The sequence below is a fragment of the Pagrus major genome, chromosome 5, assembly GCF_040436345.1.
Source record: "Pagrus major chromosome 5, Pma_NU_1.0".
NCBI classification, from domain to species: Eukaryota; Metazoa; Chordata; class Actinopteri; order Spariformes; family Sparidae; genus Pagrus; species Pagrus major.
In genome coordinates this window covers 33,685,496-33,701,157 of record NC_133219.1, presented here as the reverse complement: position 1 = coordinate 33,701,157, position 15,662 = coordinate 33,685,496, and the positions used below count along the sequence as shown (strand labels likewise).

The 15,662-nt window shown below is 42.6% G+C and overlaps 3 protein-coding genes across 3 annotated transcripts; all 3 read right to left on the bottom strand.

Annotated features, from left to right (window-relative positions):
- Positions 1-680: 680 nt before the first annotated feature.
- On the bottom strand, positions 681-3,725 carry prf1.5 (perforin 1.5). Its single transcript, XM_073466963.1, has 5 exons — positions 3,524-3,725; positions 2,980-3,255; positions 2,504-2,775; positions 1,660-1,801; positions 681-1,568 (listed from the first exon to the last, which is right to left on the bottom strand). The coding sequence occupies exons 2-5, from the start codon at positions 3,247-3,249 to the stop codon at positions 681-683; spliced, it is 1,572 nt and encodes a 523-aa protein (XP_073323064.1). The 5' UTR covers positions 3,250-3,255; positions 3,524-3,725.
- Positions 3,726-7,111: 3,386 nt separating this feature from the next.
- LOC140996258 (macrophage-expressed gene 1 protein-like) lies at positions 7,112-9,597 on the bottom strand. Its single transcript, XM_073466595.1, has 2 exons — positions 9,148-9,597; positions 7,112-8,785 (listed from the first exon to the last, which is right to left on the bottom strand). Exons 1-2 carry the CDS (start codon positions 9,595-9,597, stop codon positions 7,112-7,114), a joined length of 2,124 nt encoding a protein of 707 aa, XP_073322696.1.
- Positions 9,598-11,345: 1,748 nt separating this feature from the next.
- On the bottom strand, positions 11,346-14,443 carry LOC140996636 (macrophage-expressed gene 1 protein-like). The gene is made up of 2 exons (XM_073467082.1): positions 13,989-14,443; positions 11,346-13,748 (listed from the first exon to the last, which is right to left on the bottom strand). Exons 1-2 carry the CDS (start codon positions 14,436-14,438, stop codon positions 12,075-12,077), a joined length of 2,124 nt encoding a protein of 707 aa, XP_073323183.1. The 5' UTR covers positions 14,439-14,443; the 3' UTR covers positions 11,346-12,074.
- Positions 14,444-15,662: the final 1,219 nt, after the last annotated feature.

The window sequence follows — 15,662 nt, the reverse complement described above, 5'->3', positions numbered from 1 at the left end:
TTGCTACCAGTTGTGATCTGTGCTAACGTAATTGCACAAGGGTTTTCTTATGATCGATCAGGCTTTTATCATGACAGCCATAGCCATTTCCAGCCAAAATAGTCATTTACCACATTTATAATGTCTGCACTGTATTTCTGATCAATTTATTTGAATAAAATTAGCTTTTGTTTCAAAAAGGTTTGGCAACAGTAAGGTCTGAGATGCACAATTGGAATTTGTTTTGACAAAACGAGTGAAATTTGTAAAAATCATTGGCAATATGTATTATTTCTCTATTATTGCCTAATTATGTGAATCGAGGTACAAATGTTTAGTATTTACTTTATCTACGTGTTCTTGATTGCTTCTGTTGCTCTGTATGACTTCTGCAGCTTGTAGAAAAGGGGTTGGTTTTTGTAGCCCTTGTGGTTACCAATGCATTATCAATATACATCAGACCTAGAACCCCTCAAAGTGACACACAACTGCAAATGTCCCAAGTCAAAATCACTTTATTTTGATATGTACAATGGATTCACAAGGGATTTGACCTTGGTTGGTTAATCTCCCTCTGCACAGGACCACATATATACTACATACATGTATACTTGTCAAACATTTGTCCAAGTCAGATACTTTAAAGTTTAACATTAATCAGTGTGAAAAAAATACTAAAATCTACTTTATGATCTAATAACCTACTCTGCATTGGGGGAGTATCGTCCACATCTGAAGCCCGTCAAGTGAGCATCACATTTGATGCTGTAGGAGAAGTAGAGGACACCTTTACTCAGCTGACAGCTGAGAGAATGACTTCCTCGCTCAGGGAAGACAACGCATATACCCGCTATATCGTTGTAGAGCACATCTCTATCCCAAACTTCAAACCTCAGCTGCTGACCCATCTCCACTGATCCAAAGTCAAAAGTCACGTTCCACACTGGGTCATTGTTGTCCATCACCGTCTCCGTCTCCTCGTACATGCCGTTGTAGAAGATCTTCACGTAGGCGTCCGTTTTCGTGAAGGTGTCTGCCTTCAGGCCTGCAGCTCTGTGGATCACCAGTCTGAGAGTTCCTCTGCCAGCCCGTAGGGGGCAGCAGTTATGATCCAGGTTGGGAGTCGGGGAGCAGTTCTTGGATCCAAACTGGTCATCCTTCAGCTGGTTGTCTTTAATATACTCCTCGACGGTGCTTCTCAGATTAGCACTGATCTGTGAGTCCTCAACTAGATGATGCAGAGGGAAGATGCCGTAAGAAACCACATCAGGGTTGTCGTGGAGGCTGTTCATCCAGCTGTTGTACGCCTCAGAGGGGTCCTCCTGGTAGAGGATGTCTGGGAAGTACTTCTCCCCTCCGATAACCTCAATCTTATGGGTCATGAAGCCTTGGTAGAAGCCCATGCTCATATTACCCTTCAGGAGGTTGTCACACTTGTTGGAGAAGGACGCATTGGCAGGGAGGAAACCAAGAGCCATTCGGAGTTCAGCATTCAGGCAGGTTTTGACTTCGGATTCGGAGAAGCCTTTGAGTGTGGCCAGGCAGGTCCTGAAGGCAGTGATTCGCCTCACCTTACCGCCAAGCTGAACCTAGGTGAACAAATAATAAACCTCATCATCCAAATCTACTATTTCAAAAAGACATTCTTCAGCACAAGTACTACAGTATCAGACATCTGACCTGGTGTATGTAGTGCGTTCCATAGGTGTCTATCAGCCGTCTATACAGGGCTCTGTTCTGGCTTGTATTTATACTCTGTGGGAGTCTCTTCAGATGCTTTGTGAACTCTGCACTCAGCTGTGGATGATCAGCCAGCCTGTAGCTAAAAAAACAAAAGACGTGTGGAGTTTAACCACAACACAAAGAGAATATAATCTTGACTATTACATGAGAAACAATAAACAGTCGAGCTCAAGCTGTTGTAACTTGTAGCTGTGCAAAAAGTGTTTCTTTTGTGTACATGTATTCCTGAATGACTTTCAAACCTTTTTTCTTAAATGAAACAATTTAAAAAACGTCTTCACGCTATATCTAAATTATCTTTAAAATTTAAAGCCGAGACCTATATGCTAACAATGCATTTGCCTTCTTTACATCAAAGGTCCGATCTGTAAGAGAGTTGATTATCGAGTCTCATTCCCAACTCGTCAAATATTAATGCTTTGTATTTGTCGCTTGAGACGGCCGCCAACCCAAAGCGTCAGTATTTGCCGAGTTGGGAGATGAGACCTTTAAGGACAAAAATACTATGATCCAGTAACTGCAAATAGAAATTAATCCGGTATTAATTTTGCATCTGTTGCGTCTCATTTTAATTTTATTGATGAATACTGGACTGAGGGTTGATAATCCACAACAGTGTCCCCTATTTATTCACATTTCCACATATCCAGATGTACCAAAACAAGAATTTCTCACAGGTTGTAACATGCATGCAGTTGCAACAATACTTTATTGCAAACCACATGCCTCATCATAAGAACATTTTTAATGTCACCATTTTTACCAGCCCACTCGTCTTTACCTGTAGTAGGTGCAGCTGATTTCATGGATGGCAAAAGTGGCCTTGTCCACACTGTGCTGAGAACGGGCAAACTTTGCCAAGTCTGAGCGGCTTCCTCCCAGCACCGCGTTGCCAATATTCTCTAAACTCAAACCCACGCCCCAGTTGTTGTTAACCAGGGAGTTGGAGCTGCGCAGCAGGGAGTCCACAGAGTGATGGAGGGCACTGGAAAGCTGCTTACTGCAGCGGCTGAAGGGACGCCAGTCGAGCACTGCTGCTGGGAGCCTCTGAATCTGAGAAGACAAGGAAAGGCAGGATGTAGAGTGGGATGCAGGTGGAGGAAGAAGTGGTTACAGGAAGTGTGGAATAGAATAGAGGGGGGGGAAACCACAGGACAGAAGGAGCAAGAAAAAGTGGTTTGGATATCAAGCGAAGGGAATTTAGACTGAAAACACCATGGAAAAGAGCAAAGACAAGAGGAGTTTTACAGTGTTTACCTGTCCTTTTTGGAAGCGGTTTGGACACAGTGTGCAGGTGTGGTTGTCAACCAGATGACCTTTGACATTGATGACATACGCCCCTGTCCGACGCATCCGCACCACATCAAAACCCTCCCCTGCCAGGTTGTGGCCCGGGACAAAAGGGGCTTTCTCACACTCTGAGCCTGAGCCAATCCGACAGCCCTGGACCCTGCAGACCTCCACCATGACCAGTAGAGCCAATATAAACAGGATGAGGTTGGTCTCTTGGTATCTTGCAGCTTGCATGGTTACCTGAATGTAACAAAATGCATAGGGTGAGAAAGTAGTCAGTAAAATCTGTATTCCCACAAATTCCACCAATTTCCACAGGTTTACCTGTAAGTAGACTGTAGGGTAGCGCTCTTATGACTTAAAAATGAAAAAGTGTTACACAGTAAACGCAGATGAGCCTCTAATCCTCTCTGCTTTATAAACTGGAGTAATCCTGCCACAGATGTTGTGTCAACTCTAAAAACGTGCACAGCAGACAGATACACGACAAGACGACATGCACTCTTACCTTGGACTGTAACTTATCTATCGGCCTTCAGATTGTGTCCTTGTCCTCTTTTAGAAGCTGTCAGCCTGCAGCTTCCTTTGCCCTCCTAAAAATTCCTCTCCAGATTATAACAGCCAAGAAAAATATGTGCCTCCCTGTCTTTGCCAACCCCATCGACGGCACAGCTCACTGTAAACGATGAACTGCAAACTGACGAAACTCTTGATCCTGCTGGAGATGAAATCACGGTTGAGAGAGCTTCGGCTTTGCTGGGAAGCTGTGCTGAAAGCCTGCAGGGTGCACTCTTTTGTCTGTCCTCCGCCTCATGAAAAAGACCAAGGAGGGAGTTCCTCTGCTTCGGGGCTATGTATCTCTCTCTCTCTCTCTCTCTCTCTCTCTCTCTCTCTCTCTCTCTCTCTCTCTCTCTCTCTCTCTCTCTCTCTCTCTCTCTCTCTCTCTCTCTCTCTCTCTCTCTCTCTCTGTGTCCCTCCCTGTCTGTCTGTCTCTCTCCCCAAGGCCTTAGCAATTTCCTCAGCATGAGTGGGTTTGTTTTTATGTTCATGACCCAGCTCTATGAATCTCTCACAGCTGTGTATGAGTGTGTGTGTGCGCACGTGCATGTGTGGGGGAGGGAGATCTAATCACGAGAGGAAAGATGCACACTGGTATGAGCACTCTTTACGGGAAATGGCTAAATGTATGTGTGCATATGTGCATGTGAGTGTACAGTACTTGTGTGAACTGTGTGTTTTTGTCTGAGCCGGCCTGTCTGTGTACTGATAACCTTACCAACACCATGAGGTCAGTTTTGCCATTGTCTATTTATGGATGTGGGTGGAGTGTTGGTGGTTTTCTCTGTAAGGTCTCTCTGCACTCTGTGCAAGAGGTTTCACTCAACATGAGGCAGAGGAAGATTTGTTTTTTCAACACAAATATACCGTTTTATTTAAAGAACCAGTTTGTGCTTGAGTGCCACGTTTACAATCTTGCGCATGCTTCCTTTAACTGTGACATTTGCATTTTGTATTAACCTCAAAACTAAGGTGTAAATAGACCTTCTGTCATGAAAAGATTAAATGTGTTTGATTTAGCTCAAAGATTCAACTCCATTTGTTAAGATTAAGAAAAAACTCATACTTATCACACAGACCTTTTAGACTCACAACTAACTGAGGAGTTAGGGCACTTTTAACATGAACAAAGACATACAAAGAACAAACACAACAAAATCATTAAAACATACTGTTTTATAATGCTTTAATTAGTTGTTAAGTGCTGTGTAGGGAGGTTGGATCAAATGCTTTTTTTGTTCATATTAAAAAAGATGTTGCAAAATATGAATCAATCATCAGTTAAAAAATGTACGTAATCATTAAACAGTACATTCAAATAAAACATTCAGTTCTTAACGGGATAGAAATGTTGATATACTACATTGCTTTGTGCATCTTGGCCTCATGAGGGTAGTATTGGTTCACTGTGGCCTCTGGAAAGCTTTTCTGCCATTTGATTTCAAAGGCAGCTTGCTGCTTTTTACATGACACATGTTGTCTCAGGCTTGTAAGTGCAAAATACAAACTTAACTTATGCTAAAGAACAGCTTAAAGTACACACCATGCTACCAATAAATGTGTTGTTTAACTGTGACATTTACAACGCATAGCAGTTGTTATAATGCGGCTATGTGAGTTACTAATTGGTTCAATAGACAATTTAAACAACAATTATTAATGCATCAACTGATTTAAATGAACATGAAAATTTCCCACTCCCAGAAGATACATGACAGTGATTTTTAAACTGACAATCAACAAGGAAGTTAAAAACAAAAAATGGCACCACCAGTGTCATCAAACCCATCAGCCCAAAAGCTACAATTCTGGGTTAAACTGGCGTACCATTTCCCTGATTTCCTCTGGTTTGGCCAGTTTCCACGCGCTGGTCTTCCCCACTCTGACCCAGGTTTTGTCGTCTTCAGTCATCACCATAGCCATGTTTGTGGGTTGCATGCTGACAAGTGGAGGATTAGTGAAAGGAGGCAGACGGATCGGCTTCAGTTTTCCACCTGTGAACAGTCCTGACTGGACACAGTAAAGAATTTCACAGCCGTCGCTCACCGTGGCGAGATGCTGGCTGAACCTGGGAGGGCACTGACGTTGGGACCCTGCCAGCGCGTTGCTTGACTCACAACTGAAGAGGCCTCCGAATGGTACTGAGAATCCGGTGGCAGTTTCATAGTCATTACTCACACAAATCATTAGGCCATCCGAGAGAAACTTTAGTGGAATGAAGTTTGCGGGGCACCATTTGGCATTTGTGAGGGGGTTCAAGAGAGAGGGGCCATATATGCCTCCAAACAGATACCCTGAGTTGTATGGGGCCTGTCCGTTCACAGAGCACCAGTAGGTGTTGATGCGAGCAGAGCGGACATGGTAGTTCTCCTGACAAACTTGTTTATAGCAAGTGGAAAGCCACAAAAACCCACAGCTATAGCTTTCGACATGGCAGTCATTTGAAGTGTAACCCTGCTGTCTTACTTCTGATCTCAGTAAAGTGGGGGAGTATGGTGGGCGACAGGAGAAGTCACCTGTGTCAGGGTTTTTCTGGGCCAGGGCATCACATAGTGGACCTGCATCTGAGCTGAACTGCAACTTTTTGCATTTTGTACTAACCTTAAAACTAAGATGTAAATATACCTTCTGTCATAAAAAGATTAAATGTGTTTGATTTACCTCAAAGATTCAACTCCATTTGTTAATATTAAGAAAAAACTCATACTTATCACACAGACCTGTCAGACTGACAACTAACTGAGGAGGAGTTAGGGCACTTCTGAAGTTTTACATGTACAGAGACATACAAAGAACAAACACAACAAACTCATTAAAACATACTGTTTTATAATGCTTTAATTAGTTGTTAAGTGCTGTGTAGGGAGGTTTGACACTTACAAAGTCATAAAAGTTCAAAATATTAAAAAGAAATCATAAATCTTGGATCAAATGCTTCTTTTGTTCATATTAAAAAAGAGATGTTGCAAAATATGAATCAATCATCAGTTAAAAAATTTACGTAATCATTAAACAGTACATTCAAATAAAACATTCAGTTCTTAACAGGGGATAGAAATGTTGATATACTACATTGCTTTGTGCATCTTGGCCTCATGAGGGTAGTATTGGTTCACTGTGGCCTCTGGAAAGCTTTTTGCCATTTGATTTCAAAGGCAGCTTGCTGCTTTTTACATGACACATGTTGTCTCAGGCTTGTAAGTGCAAAATACAAACTTAACTTATGCTAAAGAACAGCTTAAAGTACACACCGTGCTACCAATAAATGTGTTGTTTAACTGTGACATTTACAACGCATAGCAGTTGTTATAATGCAGCTATGTGAGTTACTAATTGGTTCAATAGACAATTTAAACAACAATTATTAATGCATCAACTGATTCAAACAAGGAGCCCTTAAACATGAACATTTCCCACTCCCGGAAGATACATGACAGTGATTTTTAAACTGACAATCAACAAGGAAGTTAAAAACAAAAGATCTTGTCAAACCACATGAACCTTTCTCTGTGAGCCAGGTCTGTAAGCTGTGTTTTTCTTAAGCTTGCAGTGGCTCCCCCTCTCCTTCTTCACGCTCTACCTCCTCACGTATTCCCTCATAGCCTTGAGCTCTCGTAAACCCAGACACCCTCCTCCTCCTTTTCACCAGGACTACTACCACTATGACCACCAGTGCCATCAAACCCACCACCCCAAAGGCTACTCCTGCCTTTTCTCCACTAGACATCTGACTCAATTCTGGGTTAAACTGGCGTACCATTTCCTTGATGTTCTCTGGTGTAGCCAGTTTCCACGCCTTGGTCTTCCCCACTCTGACCCAGGTCTTGTCATCTTCAGTCATAACCATAACCGTCTTTGTGGCTTGCATGCTAACAAGTGGAGGATTAGTGAAAGGAGGCAGACGGATCGGCTTCAACTCTCCACCTGTGAACAGTCCTGACTGGACACAGTAAAGAATTTCACAGCCGTCGCTCACCGTGGCGAGATGCTGGCTGAACCTGGGAGGGCACTGACGTTGGGACCCTGCCAGTGGGTTGCTTGACTCACAACTGAAGAGGCCTCCGAACGGTACTGAGAATCTGGTGGCAGTTTCATAGTCGTTGCTCACACAAATCATTTGGCCATCCGAGAGAAACTTTAGTGGAATAAAGTTTGCGGGGCACCTTTTGGCATTTGTTAGGGGGTTCAGGAGAGACGGGCCGTATATGCCTCCAAACAGATACCCTGAGTTGTCTGAGGCCTGTCCGTTCACAGAGCACCAGTAGGTGTTGATGCGAGCAGAGCGGACATGGTAGTTGTGTTGACACACTTGTCGATGGCAATGTGAAAGCCACAAAAACCCACAAGCATAGATTTCGTCATGGCAATCATACGTCGTGTAACCTTGCTGTCTCACTTCTGATCTCAGTAAAGTTGGGGAGTATGGTGGGCGACAGGAGAAGTCACCTGTGTCAGGGTTTTTCTGGGCCAGGGCATCACATAGTGGACCTGCATCTGAGCTGAGCTGAACACACTCTTGGTAGACACCACCAAAACTGATGTTTGTAGTTGGGCCCTCGCAGGATGAATCATCAGTGTTGGCTTGGAAGTTAAAGTTCTTGGAGTTGACATCGACACACCCAGGACGTGTGTTGACCTCGTAGTAATTCTCTATGGCCTGACTCACTCTATGAGCCACTTTGCCAACTGTTGGCTGTGGCAGATCAGGGAAGGTGTTGGTGTTTATGAAGAAGTGTAGGGGAAATCCAGACCGATCAATAGCAACCAGGTTGTTCCTGATGTTTTCCTGCCACTTCTGTAGAGTGATGCCAGGATAGAATGGTATGCCGCCATGGCTTTGGATGAGTGAGTACGTAATATTGGACTGATATGCTTTAAGTGATGAGCTCTGTTGGGCACTTTGACTGCTGATGTCAAACTTGACTTTGTCAAAAAAGTTAAAGCCTGCCTGTGCCAAGATAGAGGAACTTTCTGACGCAGAGTCTGATACATATGAAGAGCGGAGGTAGTCTTCTTCCACCATAGAAGCCCCAGCATCGACACTAGTGATAACATGGGTTCCATAGTCCAGCACCATCTTCTCTGAGAGATAATCAGCGTTCCTTGTTTGGTTGTTTTCAATTGCGTCAGCTATCTCTTTGGCTTGTTGAGCAAAGCGTGTGTCCAGAGTGAAGTCTGGATATACCTTAACTGTGTAGATGAAGTTACGAACCTATGAGGAAAAAAAATAAGATATCATGTTTTACTAAATACCATATGCCATACTTATTTGAGCTCGTTAATGTTTTATTCCTCTTCTTTATTTGCTTTTACATCTTTAACGACAGGAAATGCAGGTAAGAAATGGCCTGGTTTAATGCACACTCTTTGCTGAATAGTCCTATAAACTGTCAAATATTAAAGGGCAATAAACATTTTTATAAGCTAAATTTAAATACAATTCGTGGTAGAGTAGAACTTCTTTATATATATAAAAAAGATTTGGGAGATTACTTTAGATTTTTACAATGGCTACCACAGTTTTTTGTTTTTTTTTAAATGTAATTTTTAAACAGTGGTAAAATAAAAACTTACCTGCACTCTGGCTGTAGTTGAAGAGTCTTTGACCTGATGGATTTTCATCCTCTGGTTCTCTATAGAAAACTTTCCATTCAGCTCCGAGCGGTAGGATATGTCTGCATTTATGCCGTTAGATGTTGAGCTTCTCTGATCCAGCCAGGAGCTGATTATCTCTGAGTTTGTCTCCACACCTGTCTCCTTGTGCGGGATGACAAACACTTCATCTGGGATGAGGAAAAGCCCGTCTTCAGTTGTCTGGCACTGGAAGTAGCTGAGGTTCATGACTCGACCGGCATCCATGTTCCGGAGGTTGTCCCAGCCTCCACCTGGCAGCACCTCCAACGCTGTGATGGAGAGGTTGGTGGAGGCCCGACATTGACTGAGCCAGTTGCTGGGGCGGCTGACAGGGATTGAAGAGCAGACATGAAGGAGAGAGAGCGCCAGGAGGGTCACCGCTGCCTTCATGGTGGCTGTGTCAGAAAAGGCTTCAGACAACTGAATATAAAGTTCAGGTTCCTCTTCCTCCTCGTGTGCATTGTATCATGTGACAAAAAAGGTATATCATAAAACCTGCGGTATGGGAGCCATAAACCAGTGTTTTACATGGTCCAATTACATGATTTATAAGTGAATTCAGTGCTGACAGTAATAGAAGCGCAGTGTGTTGAGATGACCTCAAATGTAATAATGCATAATTCATGAGAACCTGCCTGAACATGTACAGTTGTGAGTAAATGAGACAGTCTGAGGAGACCACAAGAGGTCCTGGCTCCAAGAGGTCCTGGCTGCAGACCTCCACTGTGAGGTCGCTACCGCCGCAGGCTCCACTCTCAGGCCGCCTCCACTGTCAGGACAGGAGGAGACACACCTTAGCCATTTGAGAAAAGTCACATTTCTCAAGAGTTTCTCCATGTACACAAGAGCAGTGCCTGTCAACCACAGTTTAACTTCAGTTTCACTCTTGTTCTCTCTCATTATTACGCCACCCAAAAAGCAACTTGCTACAATAAGAAAGCAATTTGAGTGAGATGAAATAAAAAGAAAAAGAAAAGAAGTGCACACATGAGGAATAGTTGAGATGAAAGGGAAAATGAAACTTAAGTTTAACATAAAACCCAGCAGACCAGAGCTTAAATGTGCACATCTCTGGTTGTTAAATGTGTTTCACATAGTTCTTCGGCTGTAAATGTTAATGTACAGTGGTTTGTCACTTGGTCTTATCGAAAGGGATTTTTTTTTTCTGTTTTTTTTTTTTTCTTGAATTGTCCCACGGGGACAAATAAAGATTTTTGAATTGAATTGAATTTTTCTTTCATTGTTTATTTTGGGTTCGTAGCATTAATCAATAATCAGTCTGACTGCCCCCTCCAACACATTTACATTTACATTTAGGGCATTTGGCAGAAGCTTTTGTCCAAATTGACTTAGTGATTCATACATACATTCATACGCTTCACCTTAAAGGATCACAGGTGATAAGACATACCAATACACTGTTCATAGTACCAAGTACACTGTCACCACATTTAACTGTATCAGCAGGCTAGTGTTCCATATCTTCAACACTGGATCATAAAGAACAAGTGACTACTTTATTGGTCCTACATACTGTACAAAATGCTTTCGCTTTCACTTCACAGGCTCAAGGCCTCGCTACCTCATCATAAAGTATACAAAGGCTCAGTGTTGTGGAAGAATATTGATCACAGCTTTTGTTTGGCCTTTTCTCACTTTTTTTTATCTCATTACCGAGTTTAACATAAAACCCAGCAGACCAGAGCTTAAATGTGCACATCTCTGGTTGATAAATCTGTTTCAGATAGTTCTTCGTCCGTATAGGTTAATGTACAGTGGTTTATCACTTCCTCTTATTAAAGGGAATTGAGAGCAGACATGAACAACAGTATATACAAAATGGAAATGATGCTGTTTTCACATCTTCTTTGAACTGTTTACAATCTTGCGCATGCTTACCTTTAACTGTGACTTTTGCATTTTGTACTAACCTCAAAACTAAGAAGAAAATATAGCTTCTGTCATGAAAATATTGAATGTGTTTGATGAAGCTCAGAGATTCAACTCCATTTGTTAAGCTTGTAATATTAAGAAAAAACTCATACATATCACACAGACCTGTTAGACTCACAACTAACTGGGGAGTTAGGGCACTTCTGAAGTTTTACATGAACAGAGACAACAAACTCATAAAAACATATTGTTTTATAATGCTTTAATTAGTTGTTAAGTGCCGTGCAGGGAGGTTTGATTGACACTTACAAATCCTGTCAATTTTAAAGGTACAAAAAGTTCAAAAGGAAAAAAATACAAAAAAGAATCAATCTTTGATCTAATGCTTCTTTTTTCATATTAAAAAAGAGAGACTTTGCAAAATTCGAATCGATCATCTATTAAAAAAATATACGTAAACAACATATTGTATGAGCGGTACATTGAAATAAAACATTCAGTTCTTAACAGGGGATAGAAATTTGTGCATCTTGGCCTCATGAGGGCAGTATTGCTTCACTGTGGACTGCTTTTTGCCAGTTGATTTCAAAGGCAGCTTGCTTCTTTTTACAAGACACATGTTGTCTCAGGCTTGTAAGTGCAAAATACAAACTTAACTTATGCTAAACAACAGCTTAAAGTACACACCATGCTACCAGTAGATGTGTTGTTTACCTGTAACATTTACAACGCATAGCAGTTGTTTTAATGCGGCTATGTGAATTACTAATTGGTTCAATAGACATTTCAAACAACAACTATTAATGCATCAACTGATTCAAACGAGGAGCCCTTAAACATCAACATTTTCCACTCCCGGAAGATACATGACAGTGATTTTTAAAATGACAATCAACAAGGAAGTTAAAAACAAAAGATCTTGTCAAACCACATGAACCTTTCTCTGTGAGCCAAGTCTGTAAGCTGTGTTTTTCTTAAGCTTGCAGTGGCTCCCTCTCTCCTTCTTCACGCTCTACCTCCTGACGTATTTCCTCATAGCCTCGAGCTCTCGTAAACCCAGACACCCTCCTCCTCCTTTTCACCAGGACTACTACTACTATGACCACCAGTGCCATCAAACCCATCAGCCCAAAGGCTACTCCTGCCTTTTCTCCACTAGACATCTGACTCAATTCTGGGTTGAGCTGGCGTACCATTTCCCTGATTTCCTCTGGTTTGGCCAGTTTCCACGCCTTGGTCTTCCCCACTCTGACCCAGGTCTTGTCTTCTTCAGTCATCACCATAACCGTGTTTGTGGTTTGCATGCTGACAAGTGGAGGATTAGTGAAAGGAGGCAGACGGATCGGCTTCAGCTCTCCACCTGTGAACAGTCCTGACTGGACACAGTAAAGAATTTCACAGCCGTCGCTCACCGTGGCGAGATGCTGGCTGAACCTGGGAGGGCAGTGACGTTGGGACCCTGCCAGTGGGTTGCTTGACTCACAACTGAAGAGGCCTCCGAATGGTACTGAGAATCTGGTGGCAGTTTCATAGTCGTTGCTCACACAAATCATTTGGCCATCTGAAAGAAACTTAAGTGGAATGAAGTTTGCGGGGCACCTTTTGCCATTTGTGAGGGGGTTCAGGAGAGAGGGGCTGTATATGCCTCCAAACAGATACCCTGAGTTGTCTGGGGCCTGTCCGTTCACAGAGCACCAGTAGGTGTTGATGCGAGCAGAGCGGACATGGTAGTTGTCCTGACAAACTTGTCGATGGCAATGTGAAAGGTGTAAAAACCCACAGCGATAGCGTTCGTCATGGCAATCATACGTAGTGTAACCCTGCTGTCTCACTTCTGATCTCAGTAAAGTGGGGGAGTATGGTGGGCGACAGGAGAAGTCACCTGTGTCAGGGTTTTTCTGGGCCAGGGCATCACATAGTGGACCTGCATCTGAGCTGAGCTGAACACACTCTTGGTAGACACCACCAAAACTGAGGTTTGTAGCAGGGCCCTCGCAGGATGAATCATCAATATTGGCTTGGAAGTTAAAGTTCTTGGAGTTGACGTCGACACATCCAGGACGTGTGTTGACCTTGTAGTATCTCTCTATGGCCTGACTCACTCTATGAGCCACTTTGCCAACTGTTGGCTGTGGCAGATCAGGGAAGGTGTTGGTGTTTATGAAGAAGTGTAGGGGAAATCCGGACCGATCAATAGCAACCAGGTTGTTCCTGATGTTTTCCTGCCACTTCTGTAGAGTGATGCCAGGATAGAATGGTATGCCGCCATGGCTTTGGATGAGCGAGTATGTGATATTGGACTGATATGTTTTCAGTGATGAGCTCTGTTGGGCACTTTGACTGCTGATGTCAAACTTGAGTTTGTCAAAAAAGTTTAAGCCTGCCTCTGCCGAGATAGAGGAACTTTCTGACACACTGTTCAACACATATGAAGAGCGGAGGTAGTCTTCTTCCACCATAGAAGCCCCAGCATCGACACTAGTGATCACATGGGTTCCATAGTCCAGCACCATCTTCTCTGAGAGATAATCAGCGTTCCTTGTTTGGTTGTTTTCAATTGCGTCAGCTATGTCTTTGGCTTGTTGAGCAAAGCGTGTGTCCAGAGTGAAGTCTGGATAAGCCTTAACTGTGTAGATGAAGTTACGAACCTGTGAGGAAAAAAATAAGAGATTATGTTTTACTAAATACCATATGCCATACTTATTTGAGCTTGTTAATGTTCTATTCCTCTTCATTTGCTTCTAAAGTGACATCTTTAACACCAGGCAATGCAGGTAAGAAATGGCCGCCATTGTAAAAAGCTAAAATAATCTCCCAGCTTTAAGTGGGTTTTTTTTTATTATTATTTTTTATTTAATTCTTTCAAACAGTGGAAAATAAAAACTTACCTGAACTCTGGCTGTAGTTGAAGAGTCTTTGACCTGATGGATTTTCATTCTCTGGTTCTCTGTAGAAAACTTTCCATTCAGCACATGGAGGAAGGATATGTCTGAGTTTATGCCATTAGATGTTGAGCTTTTCTGATCCAGCCAGGAGCTGATTATCTCTGAGTTTGTCTCCACACCCGTCTCCTTGTGCGGGACGACAAACACTTCATCTGGGATGAGGTAAAGCCCGTCTTCAGTTGTCTGGCACTGGAAGTAGCTGAGGTTCATGACTCGACCGGCATCCATGTTCCGGAGGTTGTCCCAGCCTCCACCTGGCAGCACCTCCAGCGCTGTGATGGAGAGGTTGGTGGAGGCACGACATTGTCTGAGCCAGTTGGTGGGGCGGCTGACAGGGACTGAAGAGCAGACATGAAGGAGAGAGAGCACCAGGAGGGTCACTGCTGCCTTCATGGTGGCTGTGTCAGAAAAGACTTAAGACAACTGAATATAAAGTTCAGGTTCCTCCTCCTCATGTGCAGTGTATCATGTGACAAAGAGGAAGTTTTTTTTTTGAGAACTGGTACGGGAGGAACTGGTTTTGCCTTCATTTAGATGTCTTGTGTACAGATTTGTTTATTTATAGGCTATTTATTCACAAAACCGGAACTCGATACACTTTCAAATTTATGCTCATATTTGATCTTTCACAGAAAAATAGCTTCATATTTATAGGCAATATCATACAAACTGCAGTATGGGAGCCATAAACCAGTGTTTTAGATGGTCCAATTACATGATTTATATTGTCTAATCATTCCAGCGAATTCAGGGCTGATAGTAATAAAACGCAGTGTGTTGAGATGAACTAGAAAGTAATATGCATATGTCATGAGAACCTGCCTGAACATGTACAGTTGTAAGTAAATGAGACAGTCTGAGGAGGAACACCTCGGCTGTTTGAGAGAAGTCAAATTTGCATTGTATCATGTGACAAAAATGGTACATCATAAAACCTGCAGTATGGGAGCCATAAACCAGTGTTTTACATGGTCCAATTACATGATTTATAAGTGAATTCATTGCTGACAGTAATAGAAGCGCAGTGTATGTGTTTAGATGTCCTCAAATGTAATAATGCATATGTCATGAGAACCTGCCTGAACATGTACAGTTGTGAGTAAATGAGACAGTCTGAGGAGACACACCTTAGCCATTTGCGAAAAGTCACATTTGTCAAGAGTTTCTCCATGTACACAAGAGCAGTGCCTGTCAACCACAGTTTAACTTCAGTTCTCACTCATTATTACCCCACCCAAAACGCAACTCGCTACAATTTGAAAGCAATGTGAGTGAGATGAAGTAAAAAAGAAAAGAAGTGCACACATAAGGATGGTTGAGATGAAAGGGAAAATGAAACTTAAGTTTAACATAAAACCCAGCAGACCAGAGCTTAAATGTGCACATCTCTGGTTGATAAATTTGTTTCACAAAGTTCTTCCTCTGTAAATGTTAAGGGACAGTGGTTTATCACTTCCTCTTATTAAAGGGATTGGAGAGCAGACATGAAAAACAGGACATACAAAAGGGAAATTATGCTGTTTTCACATCTTCGGTGAACTGTCACATGAGTGTACGTCACGGGGAAGAACCCGAGAATTTCCTGACTGAGCCACCACCCAACATCAACACGAGACA

Bases quoted from the DNA above. Each gene is read 5' to 3' on its own strand.
- prf1.5 (XM_073466963.1), bottom strand. From the start codon at position 3,249: ATGCAAGCTGCAAGATACCAAGAGACCAACCTCATCCTGTTTATATTG. The intron at 2,776-2,979 runs GTAAACACTGTA...TTGTCTTCTCAG, and splicing joins ACCGCTTCCAAAAAGGACAG to ATTCAGAGGCTCCCAGCAGC. The intron at 1,802-2,503 runs GTAAAGACGAGT...TTGTTTTTTTAG, and splicing joins ATCAGCTGCACCTACTACAG to CTACAGGCTGGCTGATCATC.
- LOC140996258 (XM_073466595.1), bottom strand. From the start codon at position 9,597: ATGAAGGCAGCGGTGACCCTCCTGGCGCTCTCTCTCCTTCATGTCTGC. The intron at 8,786-9,147 runs GTAAGTTTTTAT...TTTTCCTCATAG, and splicing joins CAACTACAGCCAGAGTGCAG to GTTCGTAACTTCATCTACAC.
- LOC140996636 (XM_073467082.1), bottom strand. From the start codon at position 14,438: ATGAAGGCAGCAGTGACCCTCCTGGTGCTCTCTCTCCTTCATGTCTGC. The intron at 13,749-13,988 runs GTAAGTTTTTAT...TTTTCCTCACAG, and splicing joins CAACTACAGCCAGAGTTCAG to GTTCGTAACTTCATCTACAC.